We start from the raw sequence: 23,604 nt of genomic DNA, 5'->3' as shown, positions 1-23,604 counted from the left end.
TCACAAAATTGGTATTTTGATATTTTATAAAACCAGGAGCATAAAATAACTTTAATCTATTTTCAGTTATTTTATTGGTTCTCTTCCAATGACGACATGGTTTCACATCCTGGATGCTTGTACATGAGAGCATCATGAAATTACTGGGTGCATCAGCACAGGAGAAACTCCTCTCCTTGCTCTCAGTCCTTCTCCTCACCATGGGTGATAACATAGCAGAGGTTCTTATAGTCAAGGTTCCCAGAGACATCTGGAGGGAAAGCAGCAAACATCTGGTTGATCTGCCAAGCAAACAGAAGTGTCACAGGCTGTGGGACAGCAACATGAACAGCTTTTCATTATACACCCAGCTCAGCTCCCTGCTGCCCTGGTCCTTTAACCACCAGGGAGAAGTTTTCCTTGGGCTCAGTAAAGTCAAAACCAGAGTTGGATCATGACTGGTTAATAAAGTCCTGCTAGAATCCCACAAGTTCCCTGGTGAAAAGAGCTTTCCCTGAAACCCAGGTAAGCCCTGGTGGATAAATGTCCAGTCTCTGTCCTGACTGGAACAGACTGTCCAGACTGTTCTGTCCACAGTCCAGCTCCACTCCATCTCCTCTTCTGAAAATAAAGTCCCCCTAAATTCCTCCCAACCAGCAGAATCCATGCTCAGTCTCACACAAACCACCAAGTCAGTATCTCATTTCAGATTTCAAACCAAGTAACTCACAGAAAGGAAAAGCAGAACTCAGTCCCCACCCAAATCCACTTGGACTCCAGTAAATCAATTGCCCAGCTGCCCATGGGGAGGAACAGCACGAGATAGGCCACACTTGCACTTGGATGGGAGTCCAAAGAATCAATTTGACTTTGATTTAGCCATGGAGCTCTTCAGAAGAGATGCTTTGAATTGTTTCTAATTGCCAGAGCTGGCATCAACCTCCTCTCAGGCTGGATTTCAGCTAAATTCATGCATTTAAAGAGGGGCAAGGATTCCTGTTTTGAATAAAGTTCCTTACCTCTTCTTGACTGAACCGGTCTGCCTGTGTCATGAGCATTTCTTTGATGCTGTTCAAATAAAATGAAATACCCTGATTAAAGGGTGATAATGGCACATGACAATTCAGATGGCAAGATCCCTCCTGAAGTTGCATGAAAGAAAATCTGTGTGACCGCATAAATTAGAGCTGTTAATCCTTACATGATATTGTAAGAGATTTTCTGTGGGCACCCATCAGTGTCAATGCCTCGCTCTGCCAACTTATTTCTCTTTTGTGACACTTTATAGAGGTTTAAAATTGTTTAAGGTTATTACTGTAATTGAAATACAGCAATTTTGTATGCTTATCTTAACCTAAAATGGTAGGTTTCCTCACTTGCTGCTTAAACTTTGGATCACTTAACAAAGCCAAAAGAGAGAATATTTTCTGTAAAATCTGAGGATGAAAGGAACAGAGCATGAAATGAGAAAGAGGACTTGAAAGAGAACTCGAGCCTCTATTGCCAGTCCTCACCCAAGAATGCTTTATTTGCATGCAGCCATTCCCAGAGGAGCTGTGGAGCTGCATGAGCCCTGCTGTATTTCACGGTGCACTGTCTTGATCTGGAGTCACAGCACTGGAACACGGAGCTTATCCCACACACAATCTGCATCCCGTGCAATCACATCAAAGAGAATATTTTGGGGGCAGACTCTCAGCTGATTTACCCTCTGTTTTAAACCCATTGTGGGAAGGCAGTTGAGCAGGTAATTTTATTTTTTTTTTTTTTTAACCTAAGTTTAGAGGTGAATAGAAAAGCCAGGAAGAATTATTTGTGTTTCTCATCTAACCCCTGTACATAAAATGTCTTTGTACCTCCCCCAGTTTCTCATGTACTGAGGGCAGCACATGCACCATGTGCTGGGACATCCACCAGTATAAACTCACTTATATTCACATAAACATCCCTTCAATAACACCAATAATTTCCTCTTCCTGTAGAAGAATTCCTATATTAATCTCACAGTTTTCATTCACGCTGAAGAGGCAGAGTTGTCTCCTTTTGTCACTACCAAATGTATTTATACATTTGCAGACACAGTTCTGAAGCAGTAAAACAAACTGTAAAGCTGTGATAACAGGTGAGCAGTGTGTTCTACAAAAACAAAAGCTGAGGCAAATATAGAAATCTGGTTTGGTTTGTGGATTTGAAAAAAAGCTGCCTTTTTCAAGAATTTGTTGGGCGGGGGGAGTGAGAGCAGCAGCTCTTCTGGAAGAAGTCCTTTCTGCTTTTTAAAGGGAATATTCAAAACTATTTATAATAGAAATCATGCCTGAACAGGAAAATTTGCAGGGGAAGAAAATTCACCTACTGTGGGTGCAGATGTTCAGGCAAAACAGTAAATCCTCCCTTTCTGCACGAGAGAGAAGTCCCCCAGACAGAAGTGCACTTTGGGTGGCAAAGCTACAATGGCACTCACAGCTCTGAATTTATTTTTTTTTCCAGGAAAAGGCTACCCATCCCAGTCTGTGGCACAATCACTTTTGCAGCTCTTGTTGGTATAAATGCACATTTGGAAGCCCAGAAAGGGACCTTTGAAAACAATGAAGAAGGACAAATATAAATATATTGGTGCAAGCTTTGGGAACAGACAGAGCTTAAGCTATTTGGTATATTTTTCCTGCATTACTCCACCATTTTCTGTAGTTAGCTAAGTTTCTTCATCTCTTTGTCTCAAGTTTCTGTCTCTGTTCTGTTCCTCTGGCCATTTGGTATTTGATATGTGACTGATTATTGAAGGCAAATTCTCAAATGATCAGTGGGTGCAAGAGTAGAGAGATCATTCCCCTGAGCATAAATTGATTATTGGATATATATCCCCTTGACAAACAGCATTAGCAAATGCAAATGGGAAGTGTGATCCAGGAAGGAGCTTGGTGAATAGAAGGAAGCACTTACAGCAAGTTTGTCAGAAGTCACAAATAAACTTCATTGCAAACAAGCCCGAATTAAAAAGAGATCTGGGCACTGTGTGTCTTCTATTCACATGCTTAAAGTATTTAGGGGAAAAGAAAAGATCAAATATCTAATTATAATCTTCTGATGCGCAGCCCAGTAGGCTCTGGCACACTCACAAGGAAGAAGGACTGACTAAAGGATCTGTGCACATTTTCCATTATTTATTTTATAGGGAAACAAACACTCACCATTTCCAAAGCCAGAAATGATGCACTTTTTTTCTTTTTCTATCTTGTTTTCTTTATAAATCTTATATTCTCTTCAAAAAATAGTCCAAAAACTAAACCAACCCCCCCACCCCCCTTAAAAAAAAAGTCCATTTGCCTTGACTTAGGAGTCTAAATATTATCCCTTGTCCTGGCTCACATCAATTCCTTCTACAGGTACAAATACCTTGTTGCGTTCTGATGTTTTAAAAGCCTTTTTAAAAAATTATCAATTAAATCTCTGCGATATTTTTGGCTTTCCTCTGGGTTTGCCTTTTCTGCAGCGCTGTCTTGGAGGAAACCAGGTGAGTGGGAAGGAGCAGAGCTCTAGAGCTATGGGCAGAATCATCTCCAGCTCAGCCAAACTCCTCCAAAGCCCAGCATGCCTGGGACCTCTTCCATCCCCCTGGGTCCATTTTCATTTGGCCCAAATCTGAAAAGTTTCACTGGCCTCAGCATCAGGCACAGTTGGTGTTGGCCTGACTCACTCTGCCCCACGAGTGGCATTTGGGACTGAATCATCCAAACCTTTCCAAACACTGCCCCAGTCTACACCAGCTGAGAATGGGACTGGGAGCTTTTTCTCTTTTTGACATCATGCTGTGGGAAGAGTTTTATGTGTGGTATAATGATGCAGACAAACAAAGTCTGTCATTGAGTTTGGAAGTAAGTTATAAACTCCTGGAACTTCTGGAAAGGTTAGAAGGCTCCATCCCAGCTACCATCACATGGACTAAGTGAGTAATTTCCAGACTAGAGGTGAAAACACGCAGAGGGAAGAGACATAAAAATCCCCAGGAGGATGTTAACTCCATGGACATAAAAATGAAGTTCTGATTAAAAGGTCAGCATGGCTGGTTTTTGAGAGAAACATTCCAGGATTTTTTAATACGGAGAAATATTATTTATTAGCATTAACTGTCGCATTGAAATGGCTGCATGAGCCAACAGAAAAATGATTTCAAAACTTCAAATGTCTACATTTTGGAAGCATATGAATAGAAGTTAAACCTCAAAGACATCCACAGAATTGATTTAATGGTTTGTTCTGTAATGATCAACATTACCCTCGGGTCTAATAAGTAAACATTATGCTCTGTTGTGGTGATGAACTAAAACAATTGTCTAATGTTAGCAGTGCAGTGGGGGTGGGGACAAGGTTGACCTTTTCCATCAAGGAAAAATAAAATATTTCTCTCTCATCTTCATTTTGGAGTGTGATACTGCATTCCTAATTTGCCCCAAACTCCAACTGGTTTCCAGCATCCAAGGAATGTAGAGCTGGACACAGGGTGGCAAGCTGCAGATTTTGTATGCAGGATGTTGTTACAGATAGTGGTGGGAAATATAACATTTCATGGGTTCTGGAGTATCAGAAGTTCGTATTTCATGGCTGTGATTTCACTACTCTGTGATCTGCCCTATTTGGCAAAAGGCTACATTAATTCTGTTGTTTGTCACTTCTGATATGATCCCCTGACTGTTTTTCCCAAGATCTTTGGGTGATGTTAACCTCAAAACCATCAGGACAGCTCTTAACCCTCTGTTCCTTCTGATTGATTGCTACATCCACTTATGTTTTAATTAATTTGCAAGTTCTTACTCAAAGGACTGTCTCTCTTATTATTTGCATATTGCAAAAGTTCTCAGACCTACTGGGGTACTGCCATACAAAACCACCTTGCTAAAGGAAAGAAATGTTGTACATGAATCTTACATTTTCAACTAACTTTCATTAATTATTGCAGATAATATCATGGAAATCTCCACAGGGTTCTGGTCAGAGGCTATCACAACATAAGCAGCAATAATTGATGTGAATAGAATTTTGTGACTCATGGTTCCCTGATAGATTTCCTATACACATCATGCTTTATAAAATCCACATGAAATGGTTGCTGCAGTAGAAGTACAGACCTCAAATTCACCAGGAAATTTCAGCATATGAACAAATTTAAACATATGCATAAATCTAGGTAGATAAAACAATTCTCTGGAGCAATAGGTCCAATCTCCTCATCCCCTGCCCTGATTTGATATCATTTATCTCACTCACCTGAAAGTCCTGCTTGCACCATTCTGGCAGTGCAAGGAGAGTTTGCATTTGTGCAAATACCTCCTAAAGTCCTTTTAGATTGCTTTGTTGGTGCAACAGGATATGAATACAAATTAGGTTCTGCTTCCTTATTTAAAAATAGCCATATTGACAATAATTGCCAGATTATTAATAGTATTTGGTTTGGCTCTCACCATATCTAGTGGAATTTTACAGCAAATTATTTCTAGAAGCAGAAGGCTCAAATGATAAACACATAAAAAGGAAAACGTCCAGCACTAAAACCGTGTCTCAGAGTTAATTAAATTGATCACGTTTTTAAAGAGGGGAGTAGCTTTCCCATTTTAGCCAAGCACTGAGAGTTAGGCACCCGACATTCATTTTAATTTTACATATGGAGTTAATTTACAAAGAGTCATGTGTCGATTTATATCCAGACCTTCAAAAAGAGGCTATCTAATGGCCTACATGTGATTATATTTCCGTTGGCTCTTGCAATGTCTGAAGACAATAACATCTCTTTTTGGTATACAAATACATTCATACAACAGTCCAGACTTTTAGCTCTGGCTTACAAAGCTAAATGTTTCTCTGCCTCTTAAAATACTGTGAAAAAATACAGCTTTTAAGCAATTCTTTAAAACTCTGCAATTATTATTATTGTTGTTATTCTTCTAAAGGATTGAAAATAAACTTACTAGTCTGCCTTTATGCGGCCTTTTCCTTCTGGGTCGAAAATCTTAAAAGCATTCAGAATGGTTTCTTCTGGGTCCGTGCCTAAAATTAATGAAATATAATTTAGAAGCCTGGATGTATTTCTCTGGCTGCAGAATACTTGCTAAGTAATTACATTCGCTTGAAAACAGTGCAAAATGGAGAATTCTGCAGTTGTGGGTTTGAAGACAAAGGTTCCCTGAGTCGGCAGCATTTGTCATGTCAGATAAACAATAGAGGTGAATAGTTCAATGCTCAGAAGCTTAAAAATAATAACTCATATCTATTCTATGTCTGCAGGAGAGAAAACTTCCAGGAACTGGTCTCCAATATCAGTACCCAGAGGATTAGTGGCTTTCAGAAATGAAAATATAACAAACTGTTTCCCTCACTGGCTTCCTTTAATCTTGCACTGTACGTTCCCTGTAAAAACACTTTTTGATGTTACTTGTTCTTGGCCATATAGAGAAGAGGTTATTTCCCTCACTGAGGGAAATGGAGCTCATCATAAAATCCAAATGCCAATGGAATGCAATGGAAACAGGATGATCAATCTGAGATGGTGATCTGCACTTAAATCCCATTGTGCCCTTCTCCTTAAGTGTCTCTTCATTAAGTGTTACTTACAGAAACAGGATGGTTTAAAGAATTAGACTGTGGCTACAAGATTTTGCTTCTGCTCTTAGCTGGGGCACGGATTTTTGGTATGACTTTAATATCCGTGTCCTTCTGTTCCCAGCAGTAAAATGATTGTAATGGTCTTCCTTTTCTTCCTTCCATTATCTATCCCATCTCTTTAGACTGGAAAACATTTGTGTCAGGGACTCGTTTTCACAGTGCCTTAATCTTGGCTGGGGCTTCTGACTATTCTGTAATACTGCAGATTCTGAGTAGACTCATTTTCAACCCACACCAAAGGATACACTGTGTACTCTGTTCCTGACTATTCCCCAATATTTCAAAATATTACCGTAGTATGCACAATACAAATCTTTGTAACTGTAGGAAACCAAATTTACAAGGAGATGAACTGATTCCATGGACAAAACGAAGCTATTTGGTATGCTGAAAGAGTGATTAAAAAAGGCTACAACACAAAGGCGTTGCAGATTCAAAGTTTGTTTCAAAGTTTGGCAGAGGTAGATCCAGAACAGAACCCAGCCAGGGTTCCCCTTCTCTACAGACTCTCCTGATGCCTTCACAGTTTGCTTTGTTTGAAAGATTTCACAAGGATTAGCAGGATGCTGCAGGATATAATAGTGAACACACCTCGGGCTATATGGCCTCCTCCTTGCCACACAATGGCCATGTACATTATTTCTGCCAAGCTGTGGGCAGTGTATTCAAACTGCAATGAATCTGTGATCAATACAAAGAGCATTGGTGTTTAATGAGTGTTTGGATTGTTCCATGAAGAGAAACATCCCCCAGCTCCGAGGAGAGGGCTGCATTTTAAGTAGTCACCGCTGTGGGGGGGATTTTTTTTTCCTTACTGTGTTTTACATTTTCTACTCTGTCATATCCTTGGACTTTGGCTTTGAAGAGAAGCAATGCAGCAGGCATTCTTTATTGATTAGCTGGTAAATAAAGTGGTTTCTTTGATGTGCGGCATCTCTGTTTTCTGTACAAATTGTATTATTCTGACTCCCTGTAGAAGCAGCTCCATGTGGTTGGCATTAACATAAACCGAGTTTTGTTAGCTGTTCATCTGGCATCATAATCTCAACATACAAAGCTAAAGCTCATCCTGAAAATCCCAGCTTCCCCTTTATGACAGAAATCAATTATAGCACAACAAATTTTACTTAGAAAGCACCTTTCACCAAATTCTCTGAGTGGTACTTAGTTAATAAAGAGTGTTGCAAAATTGCCATATCCACTTCCTCTAGCCCTTTCTCCCTTTCTAATTGCACTACAAAGGCTCTTCATCCCAATTAGTTTTGATTGGGAATGTGCAGTCTTTTGGCTCTGCTTTCTTTGCATGACAAACCCAACCAGAAGGGCATGACAAGCACAGCTGTGATTTTCCCTTCACCAAATGGAAATTAAAAAAACCCTCCTCCTTTGCTAGTAGCCAACAGGAAACCTGCAGACAAGAGGGTTCTGCTTTGCCATTCACCTTCCTGTGCTGGCTCTGCTCTTAGGCCACAGGATTGGCAGGGCCAGAGGCTTTGCCAACTCCAGCAACTCTGTGGGGCAAGGGGGAAGAGGGGAGAGGAGGAAGAGGGGAGAGGAGGAAGAGCTCATTTCCATGCTCACAAATGGAATGGGCAGCAGGGCACCCCACAACAAACATTCACATATCCCAGGAGGAAGAATATGGAGGAGGGCACTCCCTACTCTGCCAGAAGACTCCTGGAATGTCCTGGTGGAGGTACCAGACACAGGCTGATGTCTGGGCAATAAAATCTCCTCCTCAGCCACTCTTCTCCATCACCCCTCCTGCTTCCCAGACTTCCTGCCCTCTTTAGCAAGAGTGTCTTTCTTCCAGAACCAGCTACATGAATTCTTTCTTTCAGAGCTCTCTGTTTTCTATTCCAAGCATAGAAAACCCTTCACTGGAATTGTGTTCAGCAATACAAAGCCAGAGTCCATCAACCAAACAATAAATGTTTTTAAGAAGATAGGATCAGATTTTTCCATTTTTCTATTCATTAGTTATTGTTACAAACTTCTGGAATGTGCTTGGCTAAGGCCAGCCCTGCTTTGGAGGCTTTCACCTTTCTCTTATGCCTGTAGGAAGATGAGTGGAGTTCTGTCTTGGCCTCATACCCCCTCTCTTGCAGTTTCTAGCCATTAACTGGAGAGGAAACATGACTAAATTACCAGCTCACACAGCAAATTTACTACCCACATTTCCTGAACTTCCCACAGTGTTCCCTATATATTCTGTGGCAATGGGTAAAATCCCTCTCCCTTATCATTGTAAATGCACTGAAATTTAATTATTTCAATTTATCCACTCCATGAAGGGTTATTCAGTGAAATATTCACCTAATGCCAAAATCACCTCAAGTGACACAGGCTGGACCATGGAGTTATAATGAATACAGAAAATGAGGGAAGCCCATGTTTGCTTAACGTGACAAAGGAGTGCAAAAAGGGTGGGTTTTTTAGAAATACTTAAAACCAGGTAACACTGGGACTGCTATGACTAGAGCATGAGTTCAGCCCAGGAGCCTTCTGATGGTGAATAACTCCCCTGCTCTGTGCTCCAGGCTGCTGAGGTTTCATCACTTTCTGGACCCCAGCTCAGCCCTTTCATGTTAGCTTGTGTAAGCCAAACCACACCTTTGAATTGTCCTCTGCACCGTCCCTTAGCCTTTCATTCTTCCCCTCTGTCTGCAAAACTGGAGGTCCCTCCTTGCCTCTAAGCATTGTTCTGTGGAGACATTATTGTAATTTGCAAGGTGCTGAGATATTTCAGTGCTGAGGATCTTTGACAGATACCTCTCCAATCCCCCAGAGGTACTTACCTTTCAGCTTTTCCCCAAACATAGTCAGGAAGACAGTGAAGTTAATAGGACCTGGCGCCTCCTTCACCATGTCTTCAAGCTCTTCATTCTTGACATTCAGACGACCTGCAGCAGAGATCATTTTTCATAATAAATCACAAATTGTGTTTCAAAAAACGATTCCCATTCATCTCCTCCCACTGGGGAGCTCAGGGCTCTGTGCAACTTTGCTAATAACATGGTAGAACACAACTCCCAAATACCCCAGTGAAAAAGAAATTGGCAGAGCTGGCTCTGAGATCAAAGGGTGACTGAAGGAGCAAGAAGGATAAATAACACAGACATGGCCAGCAGTGGACGAGAGAAGGGAAACTTCCAAATAAACTGCTTTTTGAGTTGGGGCTTTTTTTTTAACCTCAGGTGAAATATGGGCCCCACTGATATTAATATAGCAGAGATCAAAGTGACTGAAGTGAATCCAAGGTCTCAGTCTTTGCCCTCCTGGATATTGAGACACCTCTCTGAGTAGAGGGCAGATGGATGAGATCCCTTCCCCATCCTAGTGCAGCCCAATTGATGAGAATACAGACCCTGGCAACCCTCCTCAAATTGAGTGGTAATTTGCTGTGAATGTACTTTATAGGCATTGAAAGGCTTCACTGAACAGGAAAGATAGCAGAACTTGGCCTTAAGAAATAAATATTTCAGGGTAACAGTAGCTACAGGCCAAAGTTTGCAAACCTCATTGTCACAATAAAGAGTTCAGGAGCTTCTGCTCCTTGCACTGACTCTGCTGGCGTCTGATTCCACCCCAGGGAGCACTAAAGATTCTTATCAAGCTCTTTTTAATAAGCTCCAGATGGCAAAAGCCCAAATGCCTACATCACTGTTCAAGCCTCAAATGCTGCAAGAAGGCTACAACTCCAGGTTTGGGATCATGAACGTTTGAGTTTTTTCATTCCTTGGGAAGATTTGCTCTAATCTGCTTGATATCAGCAAGATTGTGATAGCCATGGAATGGACAATACCTAATCTCATGACATGCACATTTCACCCCACACAAACTCCCAGCAGCACTGAACTTCACATGAAGCCCTCCTGGGTTTGTGTGGGCAGAGGGGCAGCTAGTCCATGACTGCAGTGCTAATCAGTGGATATTCCATGGCTCCCAGATGAAAAAGCCTGAATTCAGAGGCAAATCAGAAATGCCTGGCATGGACCCCTGCTTGGGTGGGCTTCTTCTGAAATAGTTGCAGGGGAGGGATCAGATCTTCATTCCACTCCCTGCTCAGGACACTTTCCAGCTGGAGCTCTGTAGTGAGATCCCAGCCACCACAGGGAGGAAGGTCACACAGAACAGGTTTCCTTTTACCCCCTGTGTATCTCATTTCTTCCCCCACTGTCATTCTAACACCAACCTTTCTTCTGTGCTTGAAATTGAGACAGCACATCTCTTAATATTGAATTATTCCTTTACCTAGTGCAGCAAATGTGTCTCTCAAATCTGCTTTGTCAATGAAGCCATCCCTGTTCTGATCCATGATGGTAAAAGCCTGTGGGAAGAAAAAGGAACAGGAATTGCCATTTCCATTGCACAGGACAGTGCTCCAGCCACACACACCAGTCCGTGGGAGGATGATATTCATGCTGTAAAAAGGAATATTTAACTTCCTTTGATTCCTCCACATCATTGCACTTTCCTCACTTTCAACACATTACTGTATCTTGGCAAGGGGCTTAATTAAACCCACCCAAACTTCTTCTTACAAAATTAAAGCTCAGTGCAGCGTGCATTGGGCTGAAGCCAATGCTGGCAGCTCCAGCCATTCAGCCCTTAACCCATAACAGTTTGAATTAGGGAGGCTTTAGTCAGGGCAGATTTAGCCAGAGGTTGCTCTGTGTTTATACTTTCCCCATACCCCATTCTTTGAATGAGTCTGAAATGTTTCTGTAAATCATTTCATTTCTGTGGATATCTCTCTGCTATCAACCTGAGGTTGATTCCTCCTGGGCCTTAGAATGATCCATCACACAGAGATAGCTGAACTTTCAAAAGTACAGAGAAATGTAGGTTCCATAAGATTGTTTATTCAAAGTTTTTTCCCCTTTCCAATACACTGCATCTCTGAGACTGTGCTGTGTGCTCTGACTGACACTGATGTGCTGACCTTAAATACCCTTGTCAGGCAAAATTTAACTTTTGATAGATAAAACCAGTTGTTTTTATTTTTATTTTCAGCCAACACAGACTTGGTGTGCTCTAGCCATTGTTTACCAAGCCAGCTAACTGCTCATCTGTTTACCCATTTGTGTGCCCATCTCTTGGCTGCCATCACACTTATAATGTTTCATTGATTTGGAAAGATTTTAATGACCTGAAATTCCCCTGGTCATGCCATGGGGAATATGAGTTGATCCTGGCATGACTCTGAAGCTGGTTATCTGTCTGCCAGGCACATCAATATGGGACAGTATCTTTGCAGTGGCCAGGAATTATTCTTTCTTCAGACAGTGTTCTCCTGAGATTGCAGTAACTTGCAGAGTTTTAAAGTCTGCTGTCCTACAGGGTGCATTTCTTCCCATGAACAAGTTATCTCCACATATCTTCAGGTATTTTCTCCTCCAGTTTCTTGCAAAGCCTCACTGGTCACACCCCAGTTTGCCCACGAGGCTCCATTCAGCATTATGTTCATAATCTTATATTTACCTTCCAAACCACCCCGTTACAAAAAATTAAGCCCAACTCTTTAGAGGTGTCTTGCCCTTGCTTTAAATGGTCATTCCCCATAATTTGGAAGCAAAAGAGAAAGAAGATATGAAGAGCAAAGCCGAACCCAGGCAGCTCACAGGAGACAGGAAGAGCATCAGGCACCGTAATGGATGAATTTTAAATAACATAACAGCAATGCTGAAACATTTGCTGATGAGCTGGTTGAAATCTCTAGATAAAAATATTCTAATCCAAACCAGGTTTTCAGAAATATGTGTCCCAGATATGCAGTTCTTAGACACAACATGGTTTTGGGTTTCACCCGACCACTCCACTGCCTCATGCTTTTGCCATTATTCTGCCACCATCCCCCTAGAAATGCTCCTGGTATTATCATGTTTAGAGAAGATCAAATAATGGCATTCTGTCCTGTCCTTTGTGTTGGTCCATCTTCAAACAGTAATTCCTGGAGAAAATAAAATGGAGGTTCCTATGATATGGAGAAGAAGTGGGAGAAGAGAGTCAAATGTTCCCATTGACTGTGGGGAAATGATTTGTGATTCCAATGAATTTAGCTGGGTCACATTCCCAGGCCTTGCCTTGGGTTTGGTCTCGTCCATCACTGAGCTTTCCTGGTGGGAATCCTCAGGAAAAGTAAACTTGAAAGCCACGTGAAAGCACAACATGAAACAGCAGACATTTATCACACTGGAAATTGCTTTGGAGACATGAGTTAGAAAAAATGGGGAAGAAATCAGTAATTTAAAATGACAAACCAGTTCAGAATGTGAAGGTCTCATGGACTCTCTAGAATGTCCCCACAGTAAAAGAGCAGAAACTCATAAAACAGATTATCTGTCTTTTATATTCTGCAGCTTTTAGGCCACCCATCAGTTTTAGCTCTTCACAGGTAACTGGTCAAAGAACCTACAGTGCCTGGAACACCAAATCCCTTGGGAGCTGAAAGTTGCTTAGTTCCACTCCACATGTTGTCTTGTTTTATTGGCATTGGTGGAGAAAGCTGAGGGCTTCTTGGCATTTTCATTTCTCCTTTGTGGGCAGCATTAGAAGGGCACAGATGAGTATTTTCTGTTGCTGTTGTAGAACAGAACAGGAATGAAAGCCCTGGTTCAGCCTGGCATCTCTATTCAGGACAATGCTTGAGCACATAAGACTGTTCTTATTTAAAATACCACCTAACTTTAAACATGTGCTCAAGTGTTTTCCTGAATCAGGGCTGAAGTGGATGAGATGATGCTTTTCCTTTATTCTGGGGTGAGGCTTGGGTGCTTTTCAAATAAGTCTAGAGCGAAACAGGGGAGGGAGTGAGGGAAGTAAAGAAAGAAAGAATGAAAGAAAGAACAAACAAACACACAAGGAAAATGATCTACCAGCCAAAACCACAGGGATGATTCAGAAAACAACTGTGTGTTCTATTAAAGCAGATGGAGAATTGAATAAGGATTACAAACAAAACCTATGTTATTCATTAGCAATAACAGGAGACTATAGAGAACAGCAGAGTGGTGACCAACCTCTTTGAACTCCTGGATCTGGGTTTGTTCAAACATAGAGAAAACATTGGAACCACCTTCTATCTTCTTCTTTGCCTTTTTGGGAGCCTGTAATACAAATAAGAAGATCAAATATATATTCCTTTGTCTTTTAAGCACCCATGATAACAAATTACATCTTCAACAGAAGGTAAAAACTACACAGTCAAGTAATACAAGAGGATTGTGCTTTGTTATTACAAGGTTTTAAAATTCAATCTTATAGACAGATAGATTTAGATATATAAATATATACATATATATATATATATAGATATATAGATATATAGATATATAAGATGGAATATATATATAGTTATATTTATACAAGGGATAAAAATTGGTGTCTTATTAACAGATTGAGGCTTTTTGCCACTCCCTGCTGTGTCCTGGGACCTGACAGCTCTGACACACCAGGACAGTTTGTCACTGTGCTGCCTTTAAAAAGGTGAGGGACCCAAAGTGTGACTCAGCATCCTGCCTGGTGCACTGCTGGCTCCCTCAGGAGCTGCCTGTTCCTTGGACAGGGTCACCTCCACCTCAAAGGATCCCAGGCCATGTCACACAGGGACCACTCCCCTTCCACAGTGGCTCTGCAGAGTTCAGGGGTGACAGCCCTTGCTGTGGAGTGGTGTCACTTGAAGCTATGAGCTAGAATTTCTGTTCTCAAGAAATTCCAGAATTCAGGTAAGTGCCTCCAAGGTCTCCTTCTTCCCAGTTCTCATTCTGGGACTGGCAGCCAGACTCCAAACAAGGCCCTGCATGAAGATTCAGCTCAGGAACTAGAAAGGGAAGTTATATCATTTCCTACTCACACAGAAATGTTTGGAAATCTGCTTGGTCTGGACCAGCACTGACAGAACAGATTAATCCTTCCCAAGCAGGAACACCTTCCACTCCTGGAGCCTCTATTCCTGCAGCAACCTATGGCACTGCAGTGCAGTACCTTACCAGACCATGTTATTTTAATATTCAAGATAATCATCTCAAATGAAAGGGCAGGACTGCTTTTATCACCATTCTCAAGTCTGGAGGCTGAGACAGAGCAAGACTGGGGAAAGAGCTACAATGATATCTAAGAATCTAATGCTCACTAAAATCAGTCAGAACTAGGCTTCATTAAATATCTTTGAATAAGGGCCCAACCAGCTTGCCTAAGACAATATAGTTCTTGTTCTGCAGTAAAGAATAAAATCTGGGATTCCAAAGGATTACAGAAGTGTTTTAACTACAGTGTTATCCTTACTTGGGGCAGGATAATGAGCTGCAATGCTTTTTGAGTTCCCTTCCAGACAGATTACTTTTTTCTTTATCATTTTTACTCTTAAACTTCTGTATCATAGTCCCACCTGGTTCTTGTGTCACAGAAAATTAGTCTTACTTAGTTTGGGCTATTCTGCATGAAACAGAAGGCAACTTCTACTGTCTCCTTTCATCAAAATAAAAAAGCCTGTGAAAGTTCAAATTCAATACTGATTTCAAATATCCTGAGGAGCAGAGCAGCTCAAGAAAATATTCCCACTTGACTCTATTTGAAGCATACATTGTCTGATCAATTTAATTTGCCAGGCAGATTTCTGCACTCAGCCACCCTGGTTTAGATCCCAGGATATGGAAGGGGGGAAATTAGGGCAATGTTAGACACTCTCCCACATACCCACACTCCAGACCTGTCAAGCTCCTATCAGCTAATTCAAAGAACTAAAATCTGGAAATAGGAATGGAAATTAAGTGAAAAATATACTTGTAGTGAGGATAAAAACAAGGATAGAATGCCACCACAGGCATGGAAAAAAGAAGTTAATAAGTGGAATGTTTAATGAATGTAGAAATATTGATTTTGGAATAAACAGATCCCCTCCTCCTCCTCCACATGAACTAAGTGTTATTTTGAGCAGTAATGGGCAATCTTCCACATAACGTGAGGTGCCTGGAGGAGGCTTTCAACACTTCCAGATCGAATGGAAATATTCAGAACAATCCTGTGGATTTCCATGTATTTGTTCCCTGAGGTAAAGGGGGAGCAGATGTTCCCCAGGGGAGAGCACTGCCAGCTGTGGGGGAACTGCAGGGCTGGGGCTGGTTCTGCTGGGCTCCTGGAGCTGCTCCTGCTGGACACAAAGCAGGCTTTGCCCTCCTCATGGTCTGTTCTGCTGGGGCCAAACACAGCATCCATGCTCAGCCTGATAAACATTCCCTGTGCTAGCAAACCATCTGCATTTTTTCAGCCATCACCACAACCATGGGCAGTGGGGTCCAGCTCTTCTAAATGCCAAACACTGGCAATTCCTCCATTGTTCCTCAGTTTATTGGGTTCTCTGGTGTGTAAGGCTTCAAGCAAGGGCTAGAGCTGTAAGGAAGGATCAGATAAATGCAAAAGCTGCAGCTCAGTATCAATTAGAAACTGACCAGAAAATCATAAAACCACCCAAAAAGCTTCTGTACGTTAGTGAAGTTCTTCTCAAGGCAAAGATTGAAAACTGATTATACAGGGAACAATTACTGTAGCATCACAGAATCATAGAATGATTTGGGTTGGGTGGGACCTTAAAAATAATTTACTTCCAGCCTAGAAGAAGTACTAGAAAAATTCATCCTATTTGCTCACAGTTACTCTCTGATTTGTTGTCTCCTGGGATGACAGAGGACATCAGTGCCCATGATACTCAATCAATTTTTAGTTTTTCTGCTGAAGGTCTGGGTATAGATCCCATTTATGACCTGCTCATAAATAAGAAGGGGCTGAGACCACCAATACATTTCATAGGGGCCCATGAAGAGCTGCCAGCTGGGGTTGGTTTCCATCACCAGGTTCAAGCTAAGTCTTGTAGCATCCAACATAGAGCACCTTGGATTACCAGTTCCCAGTACTGGGAATGCAGCTTACCTGCCCTAAAAAGCCAGAAAATTCATAATCACAGAAAGAACTGCACCCCAGCTTTGGACAAGCTGTGGGCAGGGAGGTTCTATGAGGGGGAAGGCTGAGAGAGAAGTAGGTGGAGCAAGAACAGAACAGAGTTCATTGTTTTTCTGGTGGGTAACTTGAATTAAAAGACAGCTCTAAGAGAACAAAAATAGGTCTGTGTTTCAGAAAGGAATCACTCTGAGAATAGAATAGTTCTGTGCTGCTGTCTGACAATTCCAAACACTCCAGAATTTTTTAATGAACACAATCATGGTTCTGACTCCAGAGTCTCTCTCTGAAAGAATGGCATATTAAAAGGAACATCACAGAGCTGAGCAAACATATGGCTTCTAAGATGTCAAGGATTTAGTAGGTGACCCACAGAGGAGAAAGTGGGTGACTGACACATCACTTCTGCCTGCCTTGATTTCCCCACTCTTGAAACCAAAGTGTGCCAGGCTGCACTTTGCAAAGATAGAGCAGCTCTCATTGCAACATGTGCTGTGAGACTGACATACAAAACATGCCAGATGAGAAACTGAAGAGCTGAGGGTCCCCTGGGCTCGGATTCCGAGGCCTCAATAGCACAGCAGTGGGAAGAATGTTGCAACAACTGAACAAGCCTATTAATATTCCTGCCTGAGAGTATTAATCATCCCATTGTGAAGAAAACAACACTTCACTTTAGAGGAGAAACCACAGGCCTGTCGCATATCACTCATTTGTCTTTCCAGTGTTAGCACTCTTTCAATTAGCCTGGATTTTAAAGGGTCTTTTTTTGTTGTTGTTGTTTTGTTTGGTTGGTTTTGGTTTGTTTTAGAGGCTTTAAATGAAGAAATGGAACCATACCAAAATCTGGTCCCAAAAAAACTCTGTTGTATTCTTTGAGCTGAGTTTCCTTCACTGAGGTTCTTTATATTTCTCCTTTCTGGCAGTGTCAGGGAGCCCAAAAGAACCAGGGTGAGCAGGGACACAGGCAGGCAGAGACAATGAGTGTGTGTGGCCTTTGCCTCTCTGGATGTAAGAAAAGGGACACATTTTTTATAGGTTGCAAAGGTGGGAGGGGGGTGATGTTCAAGGGAATCAGAAGGAAATTTGATTTCAGGGTGACCTAGAAGAAAAGGGGGTGGGGAATCAGTTTCTGCCTCTACATACAAAGGAGGAAGGAGATAAAAATACCTTGTTCTTACTTCAGAACATGAGGCATTGTTTGCCCTGATAAATTCATAAAGAGGTGATGCTAGAGCAGACCCATGGCACTGGATTATTGCAGAGCTTTATCATCTCCACCCCTCAGTGCATTTTGCAGGCAACCAAGGAAAATATGGCAAACCAGGCAAGTTGCAGCAGGGTGAGCAAGGTCCCTCAGTGGCTGCTCAGGGGCACACTTGTACCCTTCAGTAAGCAGGAAATAACCAACCTCCACTTGGCATTTCCTGCAGCACGGGAACATCTCCACTGGCAGTCAGGAGAGATGGGCAGCACTCTGCCACAAGCCACAGCTTTGGTTTGGTTTGGTTTGGTTTGGTTTGGTTTGGTTTGGTTTGGTTTGGTTTGGTTTGGTTTGGTTTGGTTTGGTTTGGTTTGGTTTGGTTTGGTTTGGTTTGGTTTGAGGAGGTCACTTTCTTGTTTAGCCCACCATGCTCTAAGCCCCTTAGAAAATACTCTTAATAATTAACACAGTGTGGTGCTCCTGACAGCAAAATCATTAACACAAGCAGAAACATTTCCTACTCAGCCACTTATTGTGTCTCCTTCTAATTTTTCTACCAGGGACAACTCAGTGGATAAGCAGGGAGAGAGCCCTGCAGGGAGAATCAGCAGTGGACACTGTTAAGAGCCTGATTCTGCTGTCTTGTACCCTTAAGTGTTTATTCAGTCCAGGACAAAGTAGACATAAGATACCACCAGGTTTTTACTGTTTCACATTTTGTACTTCCTTCCTCTGCAGCTACATCTACAACTACAGAAAAGACAGAACCATCCATCATTTTGCTCAGACTTTGTCCCCTGCTGTGATCCACTGTATGATGTCAACTCTCAGTTACTATTACTTTTTCATCCATCACACTCTCTCCTTGTTTTTCATCCACTCTGGGATCTCAGTGCTGACATTTTCTGTCTTCAAATTTCTCTTATCATCAAATACAGCTTCTGAATCAGAAGTTGCATCTCAGGCCTGGACAAGGGATTGCTGCAGCATGGGATGGGATATTTGTTGATTTTTGTCTCACAGGTTTGCCCTGCTGAGATAATTTATACTGGATCTGCACCAAACATCCCAGCTATGGACAAGCCACTGTTTTTTAGAGTGGTTGAGGTCCTTTCCATGGCAGGTGAGCAGCACAAGGCTGACCCAAGTGCATGCCTTGGAGGGAACAGTCTAGAGGAGTAAGCAACACAAACTGCTCTAAGGGCACAATTTGCATTTCAAACAGGCAGCAGCCTCAGATCATTCAAATAAACCACGTTATCAGAAGTGAGAAAGAGAAGATCTTTTTATTACCTGCTCTGCAGTCACAAACAGACCCCTCCCTTCTCATCCTCACTCCATTTGTGTGCAGTCCCAGCCTGCACACACCCACACAGACACACCTTTGATCCCTACTAGGTACAGAAATCTGCTGGCCTGCAGCCTCCCTGCTTCACACTCTGGACACTCCAGTGTTCTCCTCCTTCCCACAGAAAACCCTTCCCTGTCACAGGCTCCTTCTCCTCCTGCAGACAGAGGGAAGGCCTTGTCTCCCAAACTCATCCTGGAGCAGCAGAGCCTCCCCAGCCTCAGGCTCCTCCACCCTGAAGACCTCAAATTCAACAGATGGGTCAAAATCCAACAGATGGGCCAAAATCCAATAGATGGGCCAAAATCCAATATGTGGGCCAAAATTCAACATCTGCTTTTCCCAACCCAGCAAATCTTCTTCTCCTTCATGTGAGCAGATGAGCTGTCCCTGTGTGCTCACACGGCGCTGTCACACACAGACACATGGTCACACACACATGGACACACACACACACATATGGGGACACACATACACATATGGACAAACACAGGGACACACAGTCACACACATGGACACACAGACACACAGGGACACACAGTCACACACACATGGAGACACACAGACACACAGGGACACAGGGACACTCCCAGGGCAGTCACACACATGGACACAGACACGGGGACACGGGGACACACACACTCTGACACACATGCACATGGACATGGACACACACATGGTCACCCCCAGGGCTGTCACACACACTGCCACACACACACACGGACACATGGACACACACAGACACTCCCAAGGCTGTCACACACACACTGACACACACACACTGTCACACACAGTCACACACAGGGGCACTCCCAAGGCTGTCATACACACACTGTCACCCACACACTGACACACACACTGTCACACACAGACTGTCACACACACACATGGGCACTCCCAGGGCTGTCAAACCCACACTGTCACACACACTGACACACACTGTCACACACACACTGTCACACCCACACACAGACACTCCCAAGGCTGTCACACACACACTGTCACACACACACTGTCACACCCATACTGTCACACACACTGACACACACACACTGTCACACCCACACACAGACACTCCCAAGGCTGTCACACACACACTGTCACACACACTGTCACACACACACTGTCACACACACACACAGACACTCCCAAGGCTGTCACACACACACTGACACACACACTGACACACACACTGACACACACACTGTCACACACACACTGACACACACACTGTCACACACACTGACACACACACTGACACACACACTGTCACACACACTGTCATACACACACTGACACACACACTGTCACACACACTGTCACACACACACTGACACACACACTGTCACACACACTGTCACACACACACTGTCACACACACACACACAGAGACACTCCCAAGGCTGTCATACACACACTGTCACCCACACTGTCACACCCACACTGTCACCCACACTGTCACCCACAGCCATGGCAGCAGTGCCCCCAGCAGCCCCGTTTCACTGCCAGGCTCAGTCAGTGTGGCTGTGGCTGTGGCTGTGCTGCGGCCGGTGCCGCTCTCAGTGCAGGTGGCACATTCCAGCCTGCCCAGCACATCTGATCAGGATGCAGGCTATTTTTGGGCACACAGCTCCCCTCAGCAAACAGAAATGTGCTACAAGGTGTCACTTGAACTGAGCAAACGAGGGATGTTTGGGGGAATAGGAAAAAGGCTTCCCTCTCCTTCCTTGTGCCACTGCCCTTCCTGCTCCCCACCAGCACAGGACAAACAGGGAGACATCACAGACCAACTTGTCTGAAATTCTCTGGAATAAACAGAGAGCCACAGACAGTTCTCAGAGCTCCATTCCACAGCTCTTGTGTGGTCTGCTCTTGTTAGAAAAATTATCTCCCTGAACCCTGCCTCTCTCACTGTCATCAGCCCTGGATGTCAGAGCCTAGTAGCACTGGCTGACTTGTAATTATTTTTTACTATGCTGCTTTGTCTGCACTAATCCTTTGAAAGTAGCTTTACTGCACATCTGAAATATTATGATGCTATAAAACCTCTGTAATATTTATAAATCCCTTAAGACATCATAAAGAGAGAAAAAAACCTCCCCACAGAGTTCATCTAGCATAATTACATATACATTTCCCTCTGATTAATAAAAAATGATCACTTCCTTATGTAAAGATATTCTTCAGCTTTCTTTCATTAAGGCTATTTTTTTCTTTCCATTTTAAATCTGTTTCATGTGTCCCTGTATAGTAAGGTACCTCAGAAGAGATTTTCCCAAAACAAAAGGCACAATGAAAAGAACCACCACAGAGCATCGTCAGTTGAGCTGGGAGCAAGGAGACAGACGAGTCTCTCACTATATTTTCACATCTCCTAACTTAAGCATTTCATCACAGAATGTCCTGGAATATCTTCAAACGTCAGTGAGTGTTGGTGTGTCATTGAACTAAGTAGGCAGGGAAAAAACTGATAAATGAAATCTTGGGGGAAAAAAAAGAGGGGAAAAAGAAAAGCTAAGACCCAGCACTTGTCCCCCACCCACAAAAGGGCTGGCTTAGAATTTACTGAGGCTGATAAAAGGGAAACCTGTAAATCCACACCTGAAGAGGCATAATCAGCACAAGGCACTGGTCCCTTCTGAAGCACTGGTGAGGAGCATGATTAGTGTGAAACCACTGACACTGGGCTGGCACTGGCTGAAACTGAACCTGTTTTGTGCTTGGATTTTAAAATGCCATTGAATGTGGTTTTGCCCTGCTCAGAACAGCACGTGGATCACATTCATCACCTGCTTAAATAGGATCAAGCTTGAACTAAGCTTTGAGAAAGCTTTTCATATACAACTCCCTCTCTGGTGTTCTCCCCAATGAAATATTCCATAGCCCCAGGGAGCCACAGGGCAGCATTGCTTTTAGACAGACTGAAAAGGACCTGCAAAAAGGTGCAAAATAAACAAACACAAAATCACCTGCTTTTTTTTTTTTTTTTTTTTTTTTTCCCTAATACTGTTGTCTCATTCCTCTGAATTTGCAGGAGACAAAGATCTGCCCAGTCTGCCCACAGTTCCTTAGGCAGGAGTTCTTTGCTCCTTGGAATCACATCAAGTGAGGTGGCTGGTGGAGTCCCAGAGCTAAAAGTCATCAGTGAGCAGGGAAAGACAAGACAAAGAAATTTCTGCAGTGCTTCCTACTTCTCCTCATGGTCCCAAGAGCAGCCCAGTCACAGTTCCAGAGAAATCCCTTTCCTCAGTCCCCATCACACCACAGCAGATCTTAATTCTGTCTCACACCAGCTGTGCCAGGTGTGTGAATGTGGGACAGAGCTGCACAAGCTCTTCCTTTCTGCAATTAAATCTATATTCTGTGCCTTCCTTGTTTGTGAAATACATGCAGAGGAGTCCTTGGGAGTTCCCAGCTCACTCTGTGGGGTATATCAGCATTCTGGATGTGATACTACAATGAGAATTCATGGGATGCTGTGTGATCATTCCTGCTCTGTTTGAATCATAAGAGTCAGACAGAAACACAGAGATAAACAGACATGGGGAAGGATAAAACCTACCATGGTGCTGCTGCTCCTTCCACCCCTCCTCTGCCAACCAGTCAGCCAACAAACACAATGCCAATTGTCTCTTTATATAGTGTCACCAAGGAATAAAAATATGCCTGCTCCAAGTTTAGACAATGGATGTAAGGTTGGAAAAGTGCAGTAATTGGATCCCAATACCATTCCAAGCATCTGTTCCACGCACAGCTTTTGCTTTCACAGAAATAATGCAGCAGATAAGTAGAGGAGGCAGTTGGGATACAATTGTACAGCACTCACAGCAAGCTTAGGCTGAAGGGGTTTTCCCATGTACTGCTAAATAATGAACACAGGGCATGCACTGGAAGATTTTAAGTGGACATGGCATTTTGAAAAAGCAGGAAGGGAACTCAATACTTGAGAAAATGCTGGGGAAACCAGCAATAAATCCTGGCCACTTCAGTAGCCCCAGAGCCTGGTGCAGGCATTCAGAGCTCCAGCAAAACATCTGAGGCTCTGCAGAACTGCATCTACACCTGGAGGGTGGAAAAGCACCTCTCTGCAGATGGCAATGAAGTGACTCTGGTCAGCTCTCTTTCCCCTGAATCTACATGCCTGAAGTCTGGGGCTGTTACTGTCATATTTTCTGGAAAAATCCCCTTGCCCAGGATTCTTCTCCTTGGGAGCTGAGAAGCCTCAGAAAAAAAGAAAAACAGTATTATCTCATTTGCTTCTCCTGTGTTTTGCTGCTTTGGAATGTGGTTGGAGATTGTTTATCCAACAGGTGGTTGTTCAATTTCTTTCTGGTGTGAGTTGTTTTCACTCACTGGCCAATCAGTGCCAAGCTGTGTCAGGACTCTGGATAGAGTCAGGAGTTTTCATTATTATCTTTTTAGCCTTCTGTCTGAATCCTTTCTGTATTCTTTAGAATAGTTTAGT

General features: G+C 42.9%; 1 protein-coding gene across 2 annotated transcripts; it reads right to left on the bottom strand.

The window, feature by feature from the left end:
- Positions 1 to 50: 50 nt before the first annotated feature.
- MYL10 (myosin light chain 10) lies at positions 51 to 22,751 on the bottom strand. 2 transcript variants are annotated; one of them, XM_009094679.4, is made up of 7 exons: positions 22,702 to 22,751; positions 13,656 to 13,742; positions 10,888 to 10,963; positions 9,432 to 9,536; positions 5,940 to 6,018; positions 999 to 1,047; positions 51 to 281 (listed from the first exon to the last, which is right to left on the bottom strand). In XM_009094679.4, the coding sequence occupies exons 1-7, from the start codon at positions 22,702 to 22,704 to the stop codon at positions 183 to 185; spliced, it is 498 nt and encodes a 165-aa protein (XP_009092927.1). In that variant the 5' UTR covers positions 22,705 to 22,751; the 3' UTR covers positions 51 to 182. The 2 variants fall into 2 exon arrangements, with proteins under 2 accessions (XP_009092927.1, XP_050837790.1); XM_050981833.1 differs by lacking the exon at positions 22,702 to 22,751 and adding an exon at positions 14,489 to 14,612.
- Between the last annotated feature and the right edge of the window lie 853 nt (positions 22,752 to 23,604).

Source organism: Serinus canaria, chromosome 19, assembly GCF_022539315.1.
Source record: "Serinus canaria isolate serCan28SL12 chromosome 19, serCan2020, whole genome shotgun sequence".
NCBI lineage: Eukaryota > Metazoa > Chordata > Aves > Passeriformes > Fringillidae > Serinus > Serinus canaria.
The sequence above is the reverse complement of the archived record's forward strand: the minus strand, read 5'-3'. Positions and strand labels throughout refer to the sequence as shown.